Source organism: Mobula birostris, chromosome 11 (assembly GCF_030028105.1).
Source record: "Mobula birostris isolate sMobBir1 chromosome 11, sMobBir1.hap1, whole genome shotgun sequence".
NCBI classification, from domain to species: Eukaryota; Metazoa; Chordata; class Chondrichthyes; order Myliobatiformes; family Myliobatidae; genus Mobula; species Mobula birostris.
In genome coordinates this window covers 115,603,617-115,622,920 of record NC_092380.1, presented here as the reverse complement: position 1 = coordinate 115,622,920, position 19,304 = coordinate 115,603,617, and the positions used below count along the sequence as shown (strand labels likewise).

The following is a 19,304-nucleotide window of genomic DNA, read 5'->3' as shown; positions in this document are numbered from 1 at the left end:
CGCTATAAGCTCATCCATATAACCATATAACAATTACAGCACGGAAACAGGCCATCTCAGCCCTTCTAGTCCATGCCAAACTCTTACTCTCACCTAGTCCCACCGACCTGCACTCACCCCATAACCCTCCATTCCTTTCCTTTGCTCATAATACTCCTTGCATTAAAATAGCACATCTCAAACCATCGGTCTGAGCGTGTCCCTTCTCTATCACCTGCCTATCCTCCCTCTCGCACTGTCTCCAAGCTTTCTCTATTTGTGAGCCAACCTCCTCTTCTTCCATCTCTTCAGTTTGGTTCCTGCCCCCCAGCAATCCTAGTTTAAACTCCCCCCAATAGCCTTCGCAAACCTCTTGGGTTCTTTTTCACCTCCTTCATCATTGCATGTTGTGCTCTTGGTTGATCTTTGGAGGCTGCCCACTCCTAGGGAGAGTAGCAACAGTACTGAGTTTCCTCCATTTGTAGACAATTTCTCTTACAGTGGACTGATGAACACTCAGGCCTTTAGCAATGCTTTTGTAGCCTTTCCCAGCTTCATGCATTTCCCCAATTCTTCTAAGGTCCTCTGAAAGTTGTTTTGATTGAGGCATGGTGCATATTAAACAGATCTTTCTTGAGAAGTGCAGACTCTGTCAGTAACCTGACTTTCTTTGAGGGCAGGACACCTCTACAACCCTAACCTCCAATCTCATCTCATTGATTGTGTAGAAGGCATTACCCCAGAGGTTCACATACTTTTTCCAACAAATACATGTTAATAGTGGATTATTTTTCTCAACAAATAAATGAACAAGTATAATGTGTTTTATTTAATTGGGTTCTCTTTATCTAGTTTTAGAACTTACATGAAGATCTGATCACATTTTAGGTCATATTTATGCGGAAATAGAGAAAATTATACAGCATTCACAAACTTTCTAGCACTACTAAGTTAAAGGGCAGGACCTCCAAGGTTGTGATTGCAGGATTGCTATGCATGTCACGTGTTAGTGAAGGCAGAACGAGGAAGATTACACAGTTTAACACGTGGCTAAAGATTTGGTGTAGGAGGGAGAGTACAAGATTTTTGGATTATTGGGATCTATTCCAGGGAAGGTGGGACCTGTACAGAAGATACAGTTTGCATCTGAACTAGAGGGGGAACTAATTTCCTAATGGAAAGGTTTGCTAATACTGCACAGTGGGGTTACAACTAGAGTTGTAGGGGAATGGGAAACACAGTTAGAGGAGAGGTTGAGAAGACAGATGTTGGTAAGACCACAGACAAAGTCAGGAATCAAAAGCACGGTGTGACTGGTGTCCTGACCTGTGTATATTTCAGTGCAAGGAGTATCGTAGAAAGGCGGATGGATAACCTCAGGGCACGGATCAACACCTGGAATTATGGGAATGTATCATTAGTGAGAGTTGGCTGCAGCAGGGGCAGGACTGGCCAGGGTCCCATAGTTTTAGACGTAACAGAGCAGGAGGGATTAAAGGAGAAGGGGTAGTGTTACTAGTCAGGGAAAATGTCACGGCAGTGCTCCATCAGGACAGACTGGAGAACACGACTAGTGAGGCATCTTGGGTGGAACTGAGAAATAAGAATAATATGACCACGTTAATAGGCTACATTACAGACCACCCAACAGTCCAAGGGATTTAGAACAACAAATTTGTAGAGAGTTCGCAGACTGTTGCAAGACATGCAAGTATGTTAAAGTAGGATATTTTAACTTTCCACATACTACCTGGGAATCCCGTACTGTAAAGGGACGAGATGGGATAGAATTTGCAAACGCTCCTAATGAGCGAGCATGTGATACTGGATCTGCTATGAGGAATGAGACAGAGCAGGTGACAGAAGTTTGTGCAGGGGGACACTTTGCCACCTGTGACCACAATGCCATTAGCTTCAAAGTAAATATGCAAAAAAAAAAGTCTGGTCCACAGGTTGAGGTTCTAAATTGGAGAAAGGTCAATTTTTAGGGTATCAGAAATGATCTAGCAAGTATAGTTTGGGACAGGTTGTTTTCTGGTAAAGGTTTACTTGGTAAGTGGGCTTCAAAAATGATATTTTAAAAATACAACACTCTGGAGGGGCGGAGCGAAGTTATGACGGCACTAATTGGCGACTCTTGCTTGCATCTTCAGAAACAGCTCTATTTCTATCTTTGATATCTCTTTTCTTGGTTCTTTTGAAGACCCTGATCTGGAGTTACATTCTGACTTTGGTTCTTTGTGGGAATGGGATCCGCTCTCAGGCCTCATGACCATCCGCTTTTTAATATCCCAAGGCACGGACTGGAAGGCGAACATGTTTTCAGGGTGCTGGATTTTGGTGGCTCTGGAGATGTGCTCATTCTAGCCGGTGCCCCTGACTGAAGCGCCGTGGCAGTACATGGAACAACGGGAGCAGCAGGTTAGCTGCTGTGAGTTGTGTGCCTGAAGACCTGCGCCTTTCTGGGGCTGACTCTCTGGGTGCAGAGCTTGGAAAAAGCGACGCAACAGACTTTTAACATCATAAAGCAGCGAGTTGTTTGTTATGTCTTCCCTCTCGCTGTGACATGGGGTCATCTCTTTTTCCATTATAAGAGAGAGAGTGAGAGAGCGAGCAAGAGAGAGAGCGAGAGAGCGAGCGAGAGAGAGAGTGAGAGAGCGAGCAAGAGAGAGAGCGAGAGCGTATGTCAAATTACTGGGTGAATGAGTAGTCTTTGGGGTACTGCAAGTCTGTGTCTTTATCGATGCTTGCTGCACGCTGGGCTCGGTGGAGGGGGCTGATGCTTTTTGCTGGTGGGGGGGGAGAGTTTGTTGCCTTGCTGCTGCTTGTGCATGGGAGGGGGAAGCGGGGGGGGGAATGACGTTTAACTGTCATTCATTCTTTGGGGCACTCCTCTGTTTTCGTGGATGTCTGCGAAGAAAAAGAATTTCAGGATGTATATTGTATACATTTATTGTGTACCTATTGAAATCTATTGCATGTGCCTGTCAGAATAAAGAGCAAAGATAACAAGTGTAGGGAACCTCGGTTTTCAAGAAATATTGAGGCCCTGGTTAAGAGAAAAAAGGAAGTACATAGCAGGTTATAGGCAAGCAGGAACAAATTAGGTACTTATGGAATATAAGAAATGCAAGAGAACACTAAAGAAAGAAATCAGGAAGGCTAAAACATGACATGAAGCTGATCTGGCAGACAAGGTATTTCTACAGATATGTTAACAGCAAAAGGATTGCAAAGGACAAAATTGGTTCTCTGGAATATCAGAATGGTAATGCAGGTGTGGAGCCAAAACAGACGGTGAAGATCTTAAACAAGTTGTTTACATCTGTATTCATTCAGGAGATAGACACAGCGTCTATAAAAGTAAGACAAAGTGGTATCAACTTTATGGGCCCTCATCAGATTACAGAGGAGGAGGTATTTGCCATCCTGAAGCAAATCAGGGTGGATAAATCCCCAAGGCCTGACAAGGTGTTCCCTTGAGTCCTACAGGAGGCAAGTGCAGAAATTGCCAGGGCCCCAGAAGAAATATTTAAATCATCCTTCGCGATAGGAGAGGTACCAGAGGATTGGAGGATAGCCAATGTTTTTCAACTGTTTAAAAGAGGCTCTAAACATAAAGCCTCTTCAAGCCTCATAAAGGTTCGTTAAGGTTGTTAATAGTCAGGGGTGGTAATGGAAACAAGCTCCCACTACCTATTAAATGATCTCAATGGCGTGCGCCTCAAATAGCCTCTGACAACCAAGTCCAGTTCCTGGCGTTTTCGTGTAGCTTAGCTAATAAGCCCAGCGGAACCGCTTTTACTGACAGAAAGGGAAAAGGCAGGTTACTGGTGCCTTAAAACCAGTGGCTTCGGGCAGATGGGGTTCATCAGCCATGGTTGGTAGCTCATCTAGAAAATTGATCTCAAACCTCTGCAGCCTTGCTGCTATATCCACTCATGAGGCAGGCTTCAGGAGTAAACCCCGAGGGAAAAATCCAGAGCTGGAGTCCCTAAGGCAGTCCTACATTGAGTTCAATACTGACTGGCAATTCCCACGACGCTGCTGGTATTAAACTGCATCGGTCTCTGCCGTTCCTTTGGGTTCATCAGTTGTATGGAGGGAGGAGCTTGCTATATAGAACACAGAAATCTACAGCACATTACAGGCCCTTCGGCCCACCATGTTGTGCCAACCATGTAACCTACTCTAGAAACTGCCTAGAATTTCCCTACCGCATAGCCCTCTGTTTTTCTAAGCTCCATGTACCTATCTCACAGGCTCCTAAAAGACCCTATTGTATCTGCAAACAGCTACACGGTCAACAGCTTGCTCTCACATCGTATTGTCTAGGTTTGCGTATCTAGACAGCTATATTCATGGTCAACTTTAACGGACGGGGGCCTCAAAAACGAAACCAGGAAATTATGAACTGTTGAGACTGACATCAGTTGTGGGAAGTTATTGGAAGGTATTCTAAGGGACCAAATGTACAAGTATTTGCATTGACACTGACAGGTCTAAAGATCTCTCTGAGAAAAGTAAAGGTGGGAGAGTATGTTTCATGGTGAACAATGCTTGGTGCAACCCAGGTAGCACACACAGCCTCAAATCCCTTTGCTCCCCAGATCTGGGGTACCTTATGCTGCTGTGTCAACCTTTCTGGCTGCCTAGTGAATTCATGTCTGTTATTATTACAGCTGTGTACATCCCACCACAGGCCTATACCAACCTGGCCCTCAATGAACTTTGTGAAACCACCAATATCCATGAAGCTACACACCCAGAGGCTGCTTTCATCATCGCTGGAGACTTTAACCAACCGTCCCTGAGCACAGCTTATGCAAAGCTCTGCCAACACATCGAGGTGAGCACACAAGGAGGAAACATACTCAACCACTGCTACTCTCCCTTCCGCAATGCCTACAAAGCACTTAACCATATAACCATATAACAATTACAGCACGGAAACAGGCCATCTCGGCTCTTCCAGTCCGTGCCGAACTCTTACTCTCACCTAGTCCCACCGACCTGCACTCACCCCATAACCCTCCATTCCCTTCCTGTCCATATAGCTGTCCAGTTTACCTTTAAGCGACAGCATGGAACCTGCCTCAACCACTTCTGCTAGAAGCTCGTTCCACACAGCTACCACTCTCTGAGTAAAGAAGTTCCCCCTCATGTTACCCCTAAACTTTTGCCCTTTAACTCTCAACTCATGTCCTCTTGTTTGAATCTCCCCCACTCTCAATGGAAAAAGCCTATCCACGTCAACTCTATTTATCCCTCTCATAATCTTAAATACCTCTATCAAGTCCCCCCTCAACCTTCTACATTCCAAAGAATAAGACCCAACTTGTTCAACCTTTCTCTGTAACTTAGGTGATGAAACCCAGATAATATTCTAGTAAACCTTCTCTGTACTCACTCAATTTTGTTGACATCTTTCCGATAATTTGGTGACCAAAACTGTACACAATACTCCAAATTTGGCCTCACCAATGCCTTGTACAATTTCAACATTACATCCCAACTCCTATACTCAAAGCTCTGACTTATAAAGGCCAGCATACCAAAAGCTTTCTTCACCACCCTATCCACATGAGATTCCATCTTCAGGGAACTATGCACCATTATTCCTAGATCCCTCTGTTTTACTGCATTCTTCAATGCCCTACCATTTACCATGTATGTCCTATTTTGATTAGTCCTACCAAAATGTAGCACCTCACATTTATCAGCATTGAACTCCATCTGCCATCTTTCAGACCACTCTTCTAACTGGCCTAAATCTCTCTGCAAGCTTTGAAAACCTACTTCATTATCCACAACTCCACCTATCTTAGTATCATCTGCATACTTACTCATCCAATTTACCACCCCATCATCCAGATCATTAATGTATATGACAAATAACATTGGTCCTAGTACAGATCCCTGAAGCACACCACTAGTCATCGGCCTCCAATCTGACAAACAATTTTCCACCACCACCCTCTGGCGTCTCCCATCCAGCCACTGCTGAATCCATTTTACTACTTCAATATTAATACCTAACAATCGAACCTTCCTAATCAACCTTCCATGTGGGACCTTGTCAAAGGCCTTACTGAAGTCCATATAGACAACATCCACCGCTTTACCCTCGTCAACATTCCTAGTAACCTCTTAAAAAAATTCAATAAGATTTGTCAAAGATGACCTTCCACAGACAAATCCATGTTGATTGTTCCTAATTGGACCCTGTCTATCCAACCTCTCCACCCTTCATTTGGAAAGTCTGACCATTTCTCCACCTTGCTCCTGCCCGCCTACAGGCAGAAACAGAAATAGGAAACAGCCATAATGAAAACCATCCACTGCTGGTCCAACCAATCAGACTCAATGTTACAAGACTGCTTTGATAGCGTCACCTGGGAGGCATTTGGCCACACAAACTGACAAAAAGTAGTGAATGTGGCCCAGTTCATCACGGGTAAAGTCTCCCCAGCATCGAGCGCATCTCTACTGAGCGATGTCGCAGGAAAGCAGCATCCATCATCAGGGACCCCCACGCTTTCTTCTCACTGCTGCCATCATGAAGGTGATACAGGAGCCTCAGGACTCACACCACCTGATTCAGGAACAGTTATTACCCCTCAACCATCAGGCTCTTGAACCAGAGGAGATAACTTCTCTCTCCCCCACACAGAACTGATCACACAACCTCTGGGCTCACTTTCAAGGTCTCTTCACCTCATGCTCTCCATATTTATGTTATCATTTTATTTCATTTCTTTGTATTTACAATGATACCCACAATAAAATGAAACTCTGGATATGGTAACATATATGTAGTTTAAAAATACATTTACTTTGAACTTTAGAGTTTCCACTCACAGCAACAATGAACCAACAGCATTGCTTACCTGGAGAGTTTTACAGAGATGGGCCTGGCTACTGGCCGATGAGATCGCAGGGCAGAGCGGGAAAGAACCTTTCTCTTGTTGCTCTGGAGGGATCCAACACTTGAAGTGTCAGGTTCAGGAGCACTGGAAGATAACAGCCATTACATACCAGTTAATTTCATGCATTCTAAAATACTGATAATTCTATGTATAAAGAAGATGCATTAGCTTATTTCAGGGCATTATGCATGGGGTGTCTAGGGAGGGCTAGCATCTCTGGTGAAGGGGCTTGTTGTGTCCATTCTTACCTTTGGGCCCCACCAGACACTCAGCTCTCACCTGTGGCTCCAAGCTATTGCATATAACAGCAGTTACACTCCGGTACATTGCTCTCACAGGTGGGGTAAACCAGGTGAGGGTAGCCGGTGGGCCTCAGATCGCAGTGAGAAAACAGAAAACTTGAACTGAATTAATACCGCTGCTTTAACAGGTCTATCTAAGTCAATAATCTTTCTTTCCAGAATGTAGATTAAGGAAAGCAGGGAGCTTTGATCAAGACTTAACAAGACAAAAGGAAGACTGTCGCCACACTGATCTGAAGTCTGAACAGGGAAATGCCATTTTTATACAGAATTAAATACAATCACAAAGAAACACTCATTGGCTGGAATGTGTGCAATCTCACGTGTGGGACTGCCATCTTCCTTCAACTACCTGCCTGCAAGAGTGCCCTGACTCTGTGGCTCCAATTTACAGTAACACACTTCAAGCATCCAAATGATATCTTTGGGAATTTTCTCCAATGTGTTAGCCCAGACTTGGCACTATACCTTTCAGAGACTAAAAGTGTTTGTAAGGAGTTTGTATATTCTCCCCATGACCTTGGGTTTCCTTTTGGGTGCTCCAGATTCCTCCCACTTCCAAAGATGTACGGGTTAGGGTTAGTCAGCTGTGGGTAGCTGTGTTGGTGCTGGAAGCATGGTGACACTTGCAGGGTATCCACAACACATCATCGCACACAGGTTGACTCTGTGGTTAAGAAAGCATGCGGTGCATTGGCCTTCATCAATCGTGAGATTGAGTTTAGGAGCAGAGAGGTAATGTTGCAGCTATATAGGACCCTGGTCAGACTCCACTTGGAGTACTGTGCTCTTTTCTGGTCACCTCACTACAGGAGGATGTGGAAACCATAGAAAGGGTGCAGAGAAGATTTACAAGGACATTGCCTGGATTGGGGAGCATGTCTTACGAGAATAGGTTGAGTGAACTCGGCCTTTTTTCCTTGGAGTGACGGAGGATGAGAGGTGACCTGACAGAGGTGTATAAGATGATGAGAGGCATTGATCGTGTGGATAGTCAGAGGCTTGTCCCAGGGCTGAAATGGTTGACACGAGAGGGCACAGTTTTAAGGTGCTTAGGAGTAGGTACAGAGGAGATGTCAGGAGTAAGTTTTTCACACAGAGAGTGGTGAGTGCGTGGAATGGGCTGCCGGCGGCAGTGGTGGAGGCGGAAACGATAGGGTCTTTTAAGAGACTCCTGGATGGATACATGTTTAGAAAAATAGAGGGCTATGGGTAACCCTAGGTAATTTCTCTCGTAAGGACATGCTTGGCATAGCTTTGCAGGCCAAAGGCCTATATTGTGCTGTAGATTTTCTATGTTTCTATATTTCTATGTATTGTGTTGGTCATCGACTTAAATGATGGATTTCACTATGCCTCGATGTACACGTGACAAATAAAGCTGATCTTTATAAGTCTAATCAAAAGAAAAACTAACCTTTCGAAGGGGTCCAAGTCATTTGGGTCACCATACACAGAGAACGATGCCGCTCCAATGTCCGTCCGCATGACTTTCAGGGACGGTTCCAGTGGCTTGTACATAGAGGGAAATGAGAGCCCATTTACAGGTTTACCCAGGCCAAGGCTCTTTGCAATGCGTGAGTGCACGGTGATACCCGGCTTTACCTAAGTGAATACATAGAAACGTTACCCACGTTTCCCCAAGGGTAACTCTGACCTGAATACATCATCGCACTGACGCCACTCTTCTCACCCCCGAAAATAAAACAATGACTAGACCCAGAACATACACACTCTTATGACTCACTTACACAAGAACAGCATGGCTCCAATCACCACACTGTTCTGAAATCTGAAGAGAAATGTCATTTTTATACAGAACTTACGAGCGGTTACAGATATTGACTACTGGTGAACTGTGTACATTTGAATTTCTTACTTGCAAGAACAATCACTGTTCACAATGCACGTGTCAAAAGTCAATATAAACTACAAGCTGACAACCGATGACACTTTGAAGTTTGCAGCCCTGATCTCACACATCATTGTATCCTGGATAATGGACTGGATACCACAGTAAGTGTGGCTTCAGAACTGTGTGTCAGACATGGCTACAAGTAGCACTGGGGCCCCACAGGGGACTATATTGGCTCCCTTCCTGTTTACCCTGTACACCTTGGGCTTTACATACAAAACTGAGTCATGTCATCTGCAGAAATTCTCTAATGACTCAGCAATAGTTGGGTGTATAAAGGGAGGAAAGGAGGATGAATATAGGGCCCTGGTGGAGGACTTCAGAAACCATAGAAAATACAGCACAGAAACAGGCCTTTTGGCCCTTCTCGGCTGTGCTGAACCATTTTCTGCCTAGTCCCACTGACCTGCACACGGACCATATCCCTCCATTCACCTCCCATCCATGTATCTGTCCAATTTATTCTTAAATGTTAAAAAAGAACCCACATTTACCACCTCGTCTGGCAGCTCATTCCACACTCCCACCACTCTCTGTGTGAAGAAGCCCCCACCCTAATGTTCCCTTTAAACTTTTCACCCCTCACCCTTAACCCATGTCCTCTGGTTTTTTTCTCCCCTTGCCTCAGTGGAAAAAGCCTGCTTGCATTCACTCTATCTATACCCATCAGAATTTTATATACCTCTATCAAATCTCCCCTCATACTTCTACACTCCAGGGAATTAAGTCCTAACCTATTCAACCTTTCTCTGTAACTGAGTTTCTCAAGTCCCGGCAACATCCTTGTAAACCTTCTCTGCACTCTTTCAAACTTATTTATATCCTTCCTGTAATTTGGTGACCAAAACTGAACACAATACTCCAGATTCGGCCTCACCAATGCCTTATACAACCTCATCATAACATTCCAGCTCTTATACTCAATACTTTGATTAATAAAGGCCAATGTACCAAAAGCTCTCTTTATGACCCTATCTACCTGTGACGCCACTTTTAGGGAATTTTGTATCTGTATTCCCAGATCCCTCTGTTCCACTGCACTCCTCAGTGCCTTACCATTAACCCTGTATGTTCTGCCTTGGTTTGTCCTTCCAACGTGCAATACCTCACACTTGTCTATATTAAACTCCATCTGCTATTTTTCAGGCCATTTTTCCAGCTGGTCCAAGTCCCTCTGCAGGCTCTGAAAACCTTCCTCACTGTCTACTACACCTCCAATCTTTGCCAAACGGTGCAAGCTGAATCATCTAAGGCAAAGGAGATGGAGATGGACTTTAGGAAGACTAAGCCTGCACTGCTCCCTGTTACTATTGATGGTGAGGATGTGGAAGTGGTGAGGACCAACAAGTACCTGGGGTACACCTGGATAACAGACTTGAGTGGAGCACCAACACAGAGGCTGTGTACAAGAAGGGCCAGAGTCACCTCTACTTCCTGAGGAGACCAAGGTCCTTTGGAGTATGCAGGCCCCTCCTTCATGTTCTCACAGTCTGCTGTCACCAGTACAATCTTCTATGCGGTGTATGTGTGGGGTAATGACATCAACACAGGTGATGCCAACAGGCTCAATAGACTGATTAGAAAGGCTGGCTCTGTCATAGGAGTCAAACTGGACACACTGGAGGCTGTGGTAGAACAAAGGACACCATAGAAAATCCTGGCAATTCTGGACAATGTTCCTCACCCTCTGCATGCCACCTTGTCTGAACAGAGGAGTACTTTTAGTAATGGACTAAGACAATTGTTCTGCTCCAAAGAGCGCTGTATGAGGTCATTCTTACCTTCGGCCATTAGGCTCTATAATGGGTCAACCTATAGTCGGGGAAGTGATCACCTCCTCCTGTTAGACTGTTTGAGGTAACTTATTTTTTACTCTTTCTCACTTCTCCTCTAATATTTGTATATCTGTGTATTTGTAATGCTACTGTGACACTGTAATTTCCTTTGGGATCAATAAAGTATCTATACAAAGCAATTGTTCATGCGCACGCACCTGGGATTGGTTATCTTGTCTCCAGACCTCTTCTGTGCAAAGGGAAGCTTTGCTCTTCAGAGACCTTGCTTGGCTGGGCTGTTTGTCTATTTACAACCTATCCTTGCCTGTACATTCCATTAACCCACAACGTTCACACTCTCCCAAGTTTCTCAAGGGTAACTCTTTATTAATGCTATTCTCACCACTTTCTTTGTGCCTTTCTTTCTCCTCGCCTTCCTCCTGCGTTTTCTCGTGGTCTTTTCACTGATCTTAGTTCCGGTCTTACTGCGAGATTTTTGTGTTCCAGTTCTTTTCCTTTTTTTACCTGTAGTAGGGGAAAGAGAGAAGGTTACAACACCAGTCAGCATGGGTGCACGGCTAGAAACTACAACCACTACACAAAATTCCATCTCGCATTCGACTAATGTAATTCTTGTCCAACTCAACACACTGACATCAATGAAGCAAGCAGTCCTGATGAAGGGTCTTGGCCAGAAACATCAACTGTTTACTCTTTTCCTGCTGAGTTCCTCCAGCATTTTGTGTGTGTTGCTTTGGATTTTCAGCATCTGCAGGTTTTCTCGTATTTGTGACATTGACATCAAAATCAAATCACAAGTGATAAATATCAGGCTCCCGAACTGACACGGGTAACTTCATTCACCACTACTCCGAACTGATTCCACAACCTACAGACAACCAAAGACTCTTTACAACTCATGCTTTCAGTATTATTTATCATTTGCAGTCTGTCATCTTTTGCACTTTGGCTGTTTGTCAGTCGTCTGTTTATGTATAGTTTTTTGCAAATTCTATTGAATTTTTTCCTGTATATCCCTGAAAGAAAATGAACCACAAGTTCATATAGTAATATATGCATACATTTACAACAAATTAACTTTCAGCTTTGAGGTGTCCAAGGATAAATGGGTAGAAGTAGGTGAACAAAAGCAAAAATCAGACATACATAACCAGCTGATCGGTACAGCCAGTTATCACTATAACTGTATGTCCCAACTTTACTGTAAGCTTTGATCCAGCTTCCTGATCAGTTCATGACCCAACAGCAAATGCTTGGAGATGATTTATCAGCACGGTAACAGTCCCTTCCAGCCCAACAAGCCCGCGGCTCTCAATTACACCCATTCACTAATTAACTTACTAACTGGTGTGTCTTTGGAAGGTGGGAGGAAACCAGAGCACCTGGAGAAAACCCTTATGTTCATGTAGGAGGACGTACAGTATTATAAAAAGTATTTACCCCCCCGCCCACCCCGGAAGTTTTCATGTTTTACTCTTTTACAATATTGAATCACAATGGATTTAGTTTGACTTTTTTGGCACTGATCTACAGATAAAGACTTTTGTGTCAAAGTGAAAACGTATTTCTACACAGTGATCTCAATTTATTCCAAATATGAAACACAAAATAATTGATTGCAGTGAAGCATCGCCACAGCATGATGCAGCCACCACCATACTTCATGGTAGGGATGGTGTGATTTTGATGATGTGCGGTGTTTGGTTTATGCCAAACACAGCGTTTAGTCTGATGGCCAAAAAGCTCAATTTTGATTTCATCAGATCACAGAACCTTCTTCCAGCTGACTTCAGAGTCTCCCACATGCCTTCCAGCAAATCTCTGCCATTCTCCCATAAGGCTATGACTGGTGAAACACCCTGGCAACAGTTGTTGTATTGTCAGTCTCTCCCATCTCAGCCACGGAAGCTTGTAACTCTTCCGCAGTTGTCATAGGTCTCTTGGTGGCCTCCCTTACTAGCCCCCTTCTTGCATCGTCACTCTGTTTTTGAGGACGGCCTGCTCTGGGCAGGTTTATAGCTGTGCCATATTCTTTCCATTTCTTGATGATTGACTTAACTGTACTCCAAAATATTCAGTGACTGGAAATTTTCTTGTATCCATCTCCTTACTTCTGCTTTTCAATAAGCTTTACACAGAGTTGCTTGAAGTGTTCTTTTGTCTTCATGGTGTGCTTTTTGCCATGATCCTGACAAACCAGCAGTTGGACCTTCCAGATCAATCAATTTACTACAATCAATTGAAACCATAGAAACTACAGCACAGAAACAGGCCTTTTGGCCCTTCTTGGCTGTGCTGAACCATTTTCTGCCTAGTCCCACTGACCTGCACACGGACCATATCCCTCCATACACCTCCCATCCATGTATCTGTCCAATTTATTCTTAAATTGTTAAAAAAGAACCCACATTTACCACCTCGTCTGGCAGCTCATTCCATACTCACACCACTCTCTATGTGAAGAAGCCCCCCCTAATGTTCCCTTTAAACTTTTCCCCCCTCACCCTTAACCCATGTCCTCTGGTATTTTTCTCCCCTTGCCTCAGTGGAAAAAGCCTGCTTGCATTCACTCATCTATACCCATCATAATTTTATATACCTCTATCAAATCTCCCCTCATTCTTCTACACTCCAGGGAATAAAGTCCTAACCTATTCAACCTTTCTCTGTAACTGAGTTTCTCAAGTCCCGGCAACATCCTTGTAAATCTTCTCTGCACCCTTTCAACCTTATTAATATCCTTCCTGTAATTTGGTGACCAAAACTGAACACAATACTCCAGATTCGGCCTCACCAATGCTTTATACAACCTCATCATAACATTCCAGCTCTTATACTCAATACCTTGACACCTTGACTGCACACAACTCTCCAAAAACAGATCTCCATTTAACCTAATAATGTAACTTCTAAAACCAACAAGCTGCACCAGTGATGATTTGGTGTGTCATATTAAAGGGGGTGAATAGTTATGCAATCAATTATTTTGTGTTTTATCTTTGTAATTAATTTAGATCACTTTGTAGAGATCTGTTTTCACAAAGGAGTCTTCTTCTGTTGATCAGTGTCACAAAAGCCTAATTAAATCCACTGTGATTCATTTTTGTAAAATAATAAAACATGAAAACTTCTGGGAGGAGTGGTGAATACTTTTTATTGGCACTGTATAAACTCGTTATAGACAGTAGCAGGAAACGAACCCCTGTCGCTGGTGTTGTAAAGCGTTGTGCTAACTGCTACACTTGGCGTAGATCCACAATGCAAGAGGTGCTAGATAGGAGAAATGAAACATGCAGGGGGAATGTTTGTGGTGGCAAGGGCACCTCTGTGGCTATTCCCATCAATAATAAGTATACTGTTTTGGATACCGTTGATGGGGATGACCTACCAGGGACAAGTTGTAGTGGTCGCGTCTCTGGCACCGAGATTGGACCCTCAGCTCAGAAAGGAAGGAGGGAAAAGAGGACAGCAGTAGTGATAGGGGATTCAATAGTTAGGGGGACAGATAAGAGGTTCTGTGGGAGAGATCGAGAATCCCAGATGGTCTGTTGCCTCCCTGGTGTTAGGGTCTGCGATATCTCGGATCGAGTTCTTGGTATTCTCAGGAGGGAGGGTGAGCAGCCAGATGTCATGGTCCATGTAGGGACCAATGACGTGGATAGGAAGGAGGAGGTCGTCCAGCAAAGAGAGTTTAGGGAGTTAGGTGCAAAGTTGAAGGACAGGACCTCCAGGGTTGCAATCTCAGGATTGCTACCCGTGCCACATGCTAGTGAGGCTAGAAAGAGGAAGATAATGCAGCTAAGTATGTGGCTAAGGAGTTGGTGCAGGAGGGAGGGCTTCACGTTTCTAGACAATTGGGCCTTGTTCCAGAGAAGGTAGGACCTGTTCCGACTGGATGGTTTGCACCTGAACTGGAGGGAGACTAACATTCTTGCGGGTAGGTTTGCTAGTTCTGCTCAGGGGGGGGTTTAAACTAGATTTGCAGGGGGAGGGGAACCAGAGTGTTAGAGCAGACAGTGAGGTGGAGGAGGATAACGGTCATGCGAGGACTTTATGTACAGACAGTAATCAAAGGTTTGTACATGATAGGAATGTTCTTAGGTGCACCTATTTCAATGCAAGGAGTATTGTAGGTAAAGCAGATGAGCTTAGGGCACGGATTGATACGTAGGATTGCGATATTATTGCTATTAGTGAGACTTGGTTGCAGGACAGGCAGGACTGGCAGCTTAGTGTTCCGGGATTCTGCTGTTTCAGACATGACAGAGGGGGAGGGATGAAAGGGGGAGGAGTGGCATTACTAGTCAGGGAGAATATTACAGCTGTGCGTAGACAGGACAGCCCGGAGGGCTTGTCTGCAGAGGCCATATGGGTGGAGCAAGGAACGGGAAAGGTGTGACCACACTAATAGGGTTGTATTATAGACTGCCCAATAGGCAGAGAGAATTGGAGGAGCAAATCTGTAGAGAGATAGCAGACTGATCTAAGAAACAGAAAGTTGTAATAGTAGGGGATTTTAACTTTCCACATATTGACTGGGACTCCCACACTGTGAAAGGGCTAGATGGCTTGGAATTTGTCAAATGTGTTCAGGAAAGTTTTCTAAATCAATATATAGAGGTACCAACGGGAGGATGCAATACTTGATCTCCTATTAGGGAACCAGACAGGTCAGGTGACAGAAGTATGTATAGGCGAACATTTTGGGTCCAGTGACCGTAATGTCATTAGTTTCAAGCTAATTGTGGATAAGGATAGGTCTGGTCCTTGAGTTTAAGGTTCTAAATTGGAGAAGGGCCAATTTTGAGAAAATGAGAAAGGATCTAGGAAGAGTGGATTGGGATGAGTTGTTTTCTGGCAAGGATGTGTTCAGTATGTGGAAGGCATTCAAAGGCAAAATTTTGAGAGTGCAGAGTTTGCACGTTCCTGCCAGGATTAAAAGCAAAGTTAACAGGCATAGGGAACCTTGGTTTTCAAGGGACACTGGTGATCTGGTTAAGAAAAAGAGAGAGGTGTGTAGCAGGTATAGGCAACAAGGAACAAATGAGGTATTTGAAGAGTGTAGAAAATGTAAGAAAATACTAAAGAAGGAAATCAGGAAGGCAAAAAGAAGACATGAGGTTGCTTTGGCAGATAATGTGAAGGTAAACCGGAAGGGTTTCTACAAGTATATTAAAAGGATAGTAAGGGACAAAATTGGTCCCCTAGAAGATCAAAGTGGTTGTCTATGTGTGGAGCCTCACGAGTTGGGGGAGATCTTAAACAATTTTTTTTGCATCAGTATTTACTCAGGACACTGGCATAGCGTATATGGAAGGAAGGGAAACAAGCAGCAGTGTCATGGAACATAAAGAGATTAAAGAGGAGGAGGTGCTTGCTGCCTTACAGCGAATAAAGGTAGATAAATCCCCCGGGCCTGATATGGTATTTCCTCGGACTTTAAGGGAGACTAGTGTAGAAATTGCAGGGGCCCTGGCAGAAATATTTAAAATGTCCTTAGCCACACGGGTATGGTGCCAGAGGACTGGAGGGTAGCTTATGTTGTTCCGTTGTTTTAAAAAGGCTCCAAAAGTAAACCAGGTAATTACAGGCTGGTGAGCCTGACATCAGTAGTAGGTAAATTATTGGAAGGTGTTCTGAGAGATTGGATATACAAATATTTGGACAGCCAAGGGCTGATTAAGGATAGTCAGCATGGCTTTGTGCGTGGTAGATCGTGTTTAACGAATCTTGTAGAGTTTTTTGAGGAGGTTACAAAGAAAGTAGACGAAGGAAAGGCTGTGGATGTTGTCTACATGTACTTCAGTAAGGCCTTTGACAAGGTCCCACATGGGATGTTAGTTCAGAAGGTTCAGACACTAGGTATCCATGAAGAGGTTGTAAACTAGGTTCGAAATTGGCTGTGTGGGAGAAGACAGAGAGTGGTAGTGGATGATTGCTTATCATATAACCATATAACAATTACAGCACGGAAACAGGCCACCTCAGCCCTTCTGGTCCGTACCGAACTCTTACTCTCACCTAGTTCCATCGACCTGCACTCAGCCCACAACCTTCCATTCCTTTCCTGTCCATATAGCTGTCCAATTTAACTTCAAACCACAACAATAAACCTGCCTCAACCACTTCTGCTGGAAGCTCATTCCACACAGCTACCACTTTCTGAGAAAAGAAGTTCCCCATCATGTTACTCCTAAACTTTTGCCCCCAAACTCTCAACTCATGTCCTCTTGTTTGAATCTCCTCCACGCTCAATGGAAAAAGCGTATCCACATCAACTCTACCTATCCCCCTCATAATTTTAAATACCTCTATCAAGTCCCTCCTCAACCTCCTACATTCCAAAGAATAAAGACCAAACTTATTCAACCTTTCTCTGTAACTTAGGAGATGAAACCCAGGTAACATTCTAGTAAATCTTCCCTGTACTCACTCAATTTTGTTGACATCTTCCCTATAATTCGGTGACCAGAACTGTAAACAATACCCCAAATTTGGCCTTACCAATGCCTTGTACAATTTCAACATTACATCCCAACTCCTATACTCAATGCTCTGATTTATAAAGACCAGCATACCAAAAGCTTTCTTCACCACCCTATCCACATGAGATTCCACCTTCAGGGAACTATGCACCATTATTCCTAGATCCCTCTGTTCTACTGCATTCTTCAATGCCCTACCATTTACCATGTATGTCCTATTTTGATTAGTCCTATCAAAATGTAGCACCTCACATTTATCAGCATTAAACTCCATCTGCCATCTTTCAGCCCACTCTTCTAACTGGCCTAAATCTCTCTGCAAGCTTTGAAAACCTACTTCATTATCCACAACGCCACCTATCTTAGTATCATCTGCATACTTACTCATCCAATTTACCACCCCACCATCCAGATCATTAATGTATATGACAAACAACATTGGACCCAGTACAGATCCCTGAGGCACACCACTACACTCCCTCCTCCAATCTGACACACAGTTAACCACCACTACTCTCCGGCGTCTCCCAACCAGCCACTGCTGAATCCATTTTACTACTTCGATATTAATGCCTAACGATTGAACCTTCCTAACTAACCTTCCGTGTGGAACCTTGTCAAAGGCCTTACTGAAGTCCATATAGACAACATCCACCGCTTTACCCTCAATGTTCCTAGTAACCTCATCAAAAAATTCAATAAGATTTGTCAAACATGACCTTCTATGCACAAATCCATGTTGACTGTTCCAAATCAGACCCTGTCTATCCAGATAATTATATATACCATCTCTAAAAATACTTTCCGTCAATTTACCCACCACTAACGCAAACTCACAGGCCGATAATTGCTAGGTTTACTCTTAGAACCCTTTTTAAACAATGGAACCACACGAGCAATACGCCAGTCCTCCGGCCCCATCCCCGTTTCTAATGACATTTGAAATATTTCTGTCAGAGCCCCTGCTATCTCTACACTAACTTCCCTCAAGGTCCTAGGGAATATCTTGTCTGGACCCAGAGACTTATCCACTTTTATATTCCTTAAAAGCGCCAGTACTTCCTCTTCTTTAATCGTCATACTTTCCATAACTACCCTTCTTGTTTCCTTTACCTTACACAATTCCATATCCTTCTCCTTAGTGAATACTGAAGAAAAGGATTTGTTGAAAATCTCCCGCGTCTCTTTTGGCTCCACACATAGTCGTCCACTCTAATTCTCTAAGGGACCAATTTTATCCCTCACTATCCTTTTGCTATTAATATAACTGTAGAAACCTTTTGGATTTATTTTCACCTTACTTGTTAAAGCAGACTCGTATCTACTTTTAGCTTTTCTAATTTCTTTCTTAAGATTCTTTTTACATTCTTTATATTCCTCCAGCACCTCATTAACTTCAAACTGCCTATATTTATTGTAGATCCCTCTCTTTTTCCAAACCAAGTTTCCAATATCCCTTGAAAACCATGGCTCTCTCAAACTTTTAACCTTTCCTTTCAACCTAACAGGAACATAAAGATCCTGTACCGTCAAAATTTCACCTTTAAATGACCTCCATTTCACTATTACATCCTTCCCATAAAACAAATTGTCTCAATCCACTCCTTCTAAATTCTTTCGCATCTCCTCAAAGTTAGCCTTTCTCCGATGATAAATCTCAACCCTGGGTCCAGTCCTATCCTTCTCCATAATTATGTTGAAACTAATGGTATTGTGATCACTGGACCCAAAGTCCTCCCCAACACAAACCTCCAGCAGCTGACCTATCTCATTCCCTAACAGGAGATCCAACACTGCCCCTTCTCTAGTTGGTACTTCTATATATTGCTGCAAAAAACTATCTTGCATACATTTGACAAACTCCAAACCAGCTAGCCCTTTTACAGAATGGGCTTCCC

The 19,304-nt window shown here is 43.6% G+C and overlaps 1 protein-coding gene across 3 annotated transcripts in view; it reads right to left on the bottom strand.

Annotated features, from left to right (window-relative positions):
• Positions 1 to 19,304, bottom strand: part of phrf1 (PHD and ring finger domains 1) — a 195,397-nt gene that overhangs the window by 58,465 nt on the left and 117,628 nt on the right. For 2 of the 3 annotated variants that reach the window (XM_072272921.1, XM_072272923.1), the window contains 3 exons: positions 11,304 to 11,425; positions 8,628 to 8,815; positions 6,870 to 6,992 (listed from right to left, as the gene is read on the bottom strand). In XM_072272921.1, the coding sequence (XP_072129022.1) occupies positions 6,870 to 6,992; positions 8,628 to 8,815; positions 11,304 to 11,425 (433 nt within the window). The remainder of the gene's footprint in view (positions 1 to 6,869; positions 6,993 to 8,627; positions 8,816 to 11,303; positions 11,426 to 19,304) is intronic. The other variant, XM_072272922.1, reaches the window with a different exon arrangement.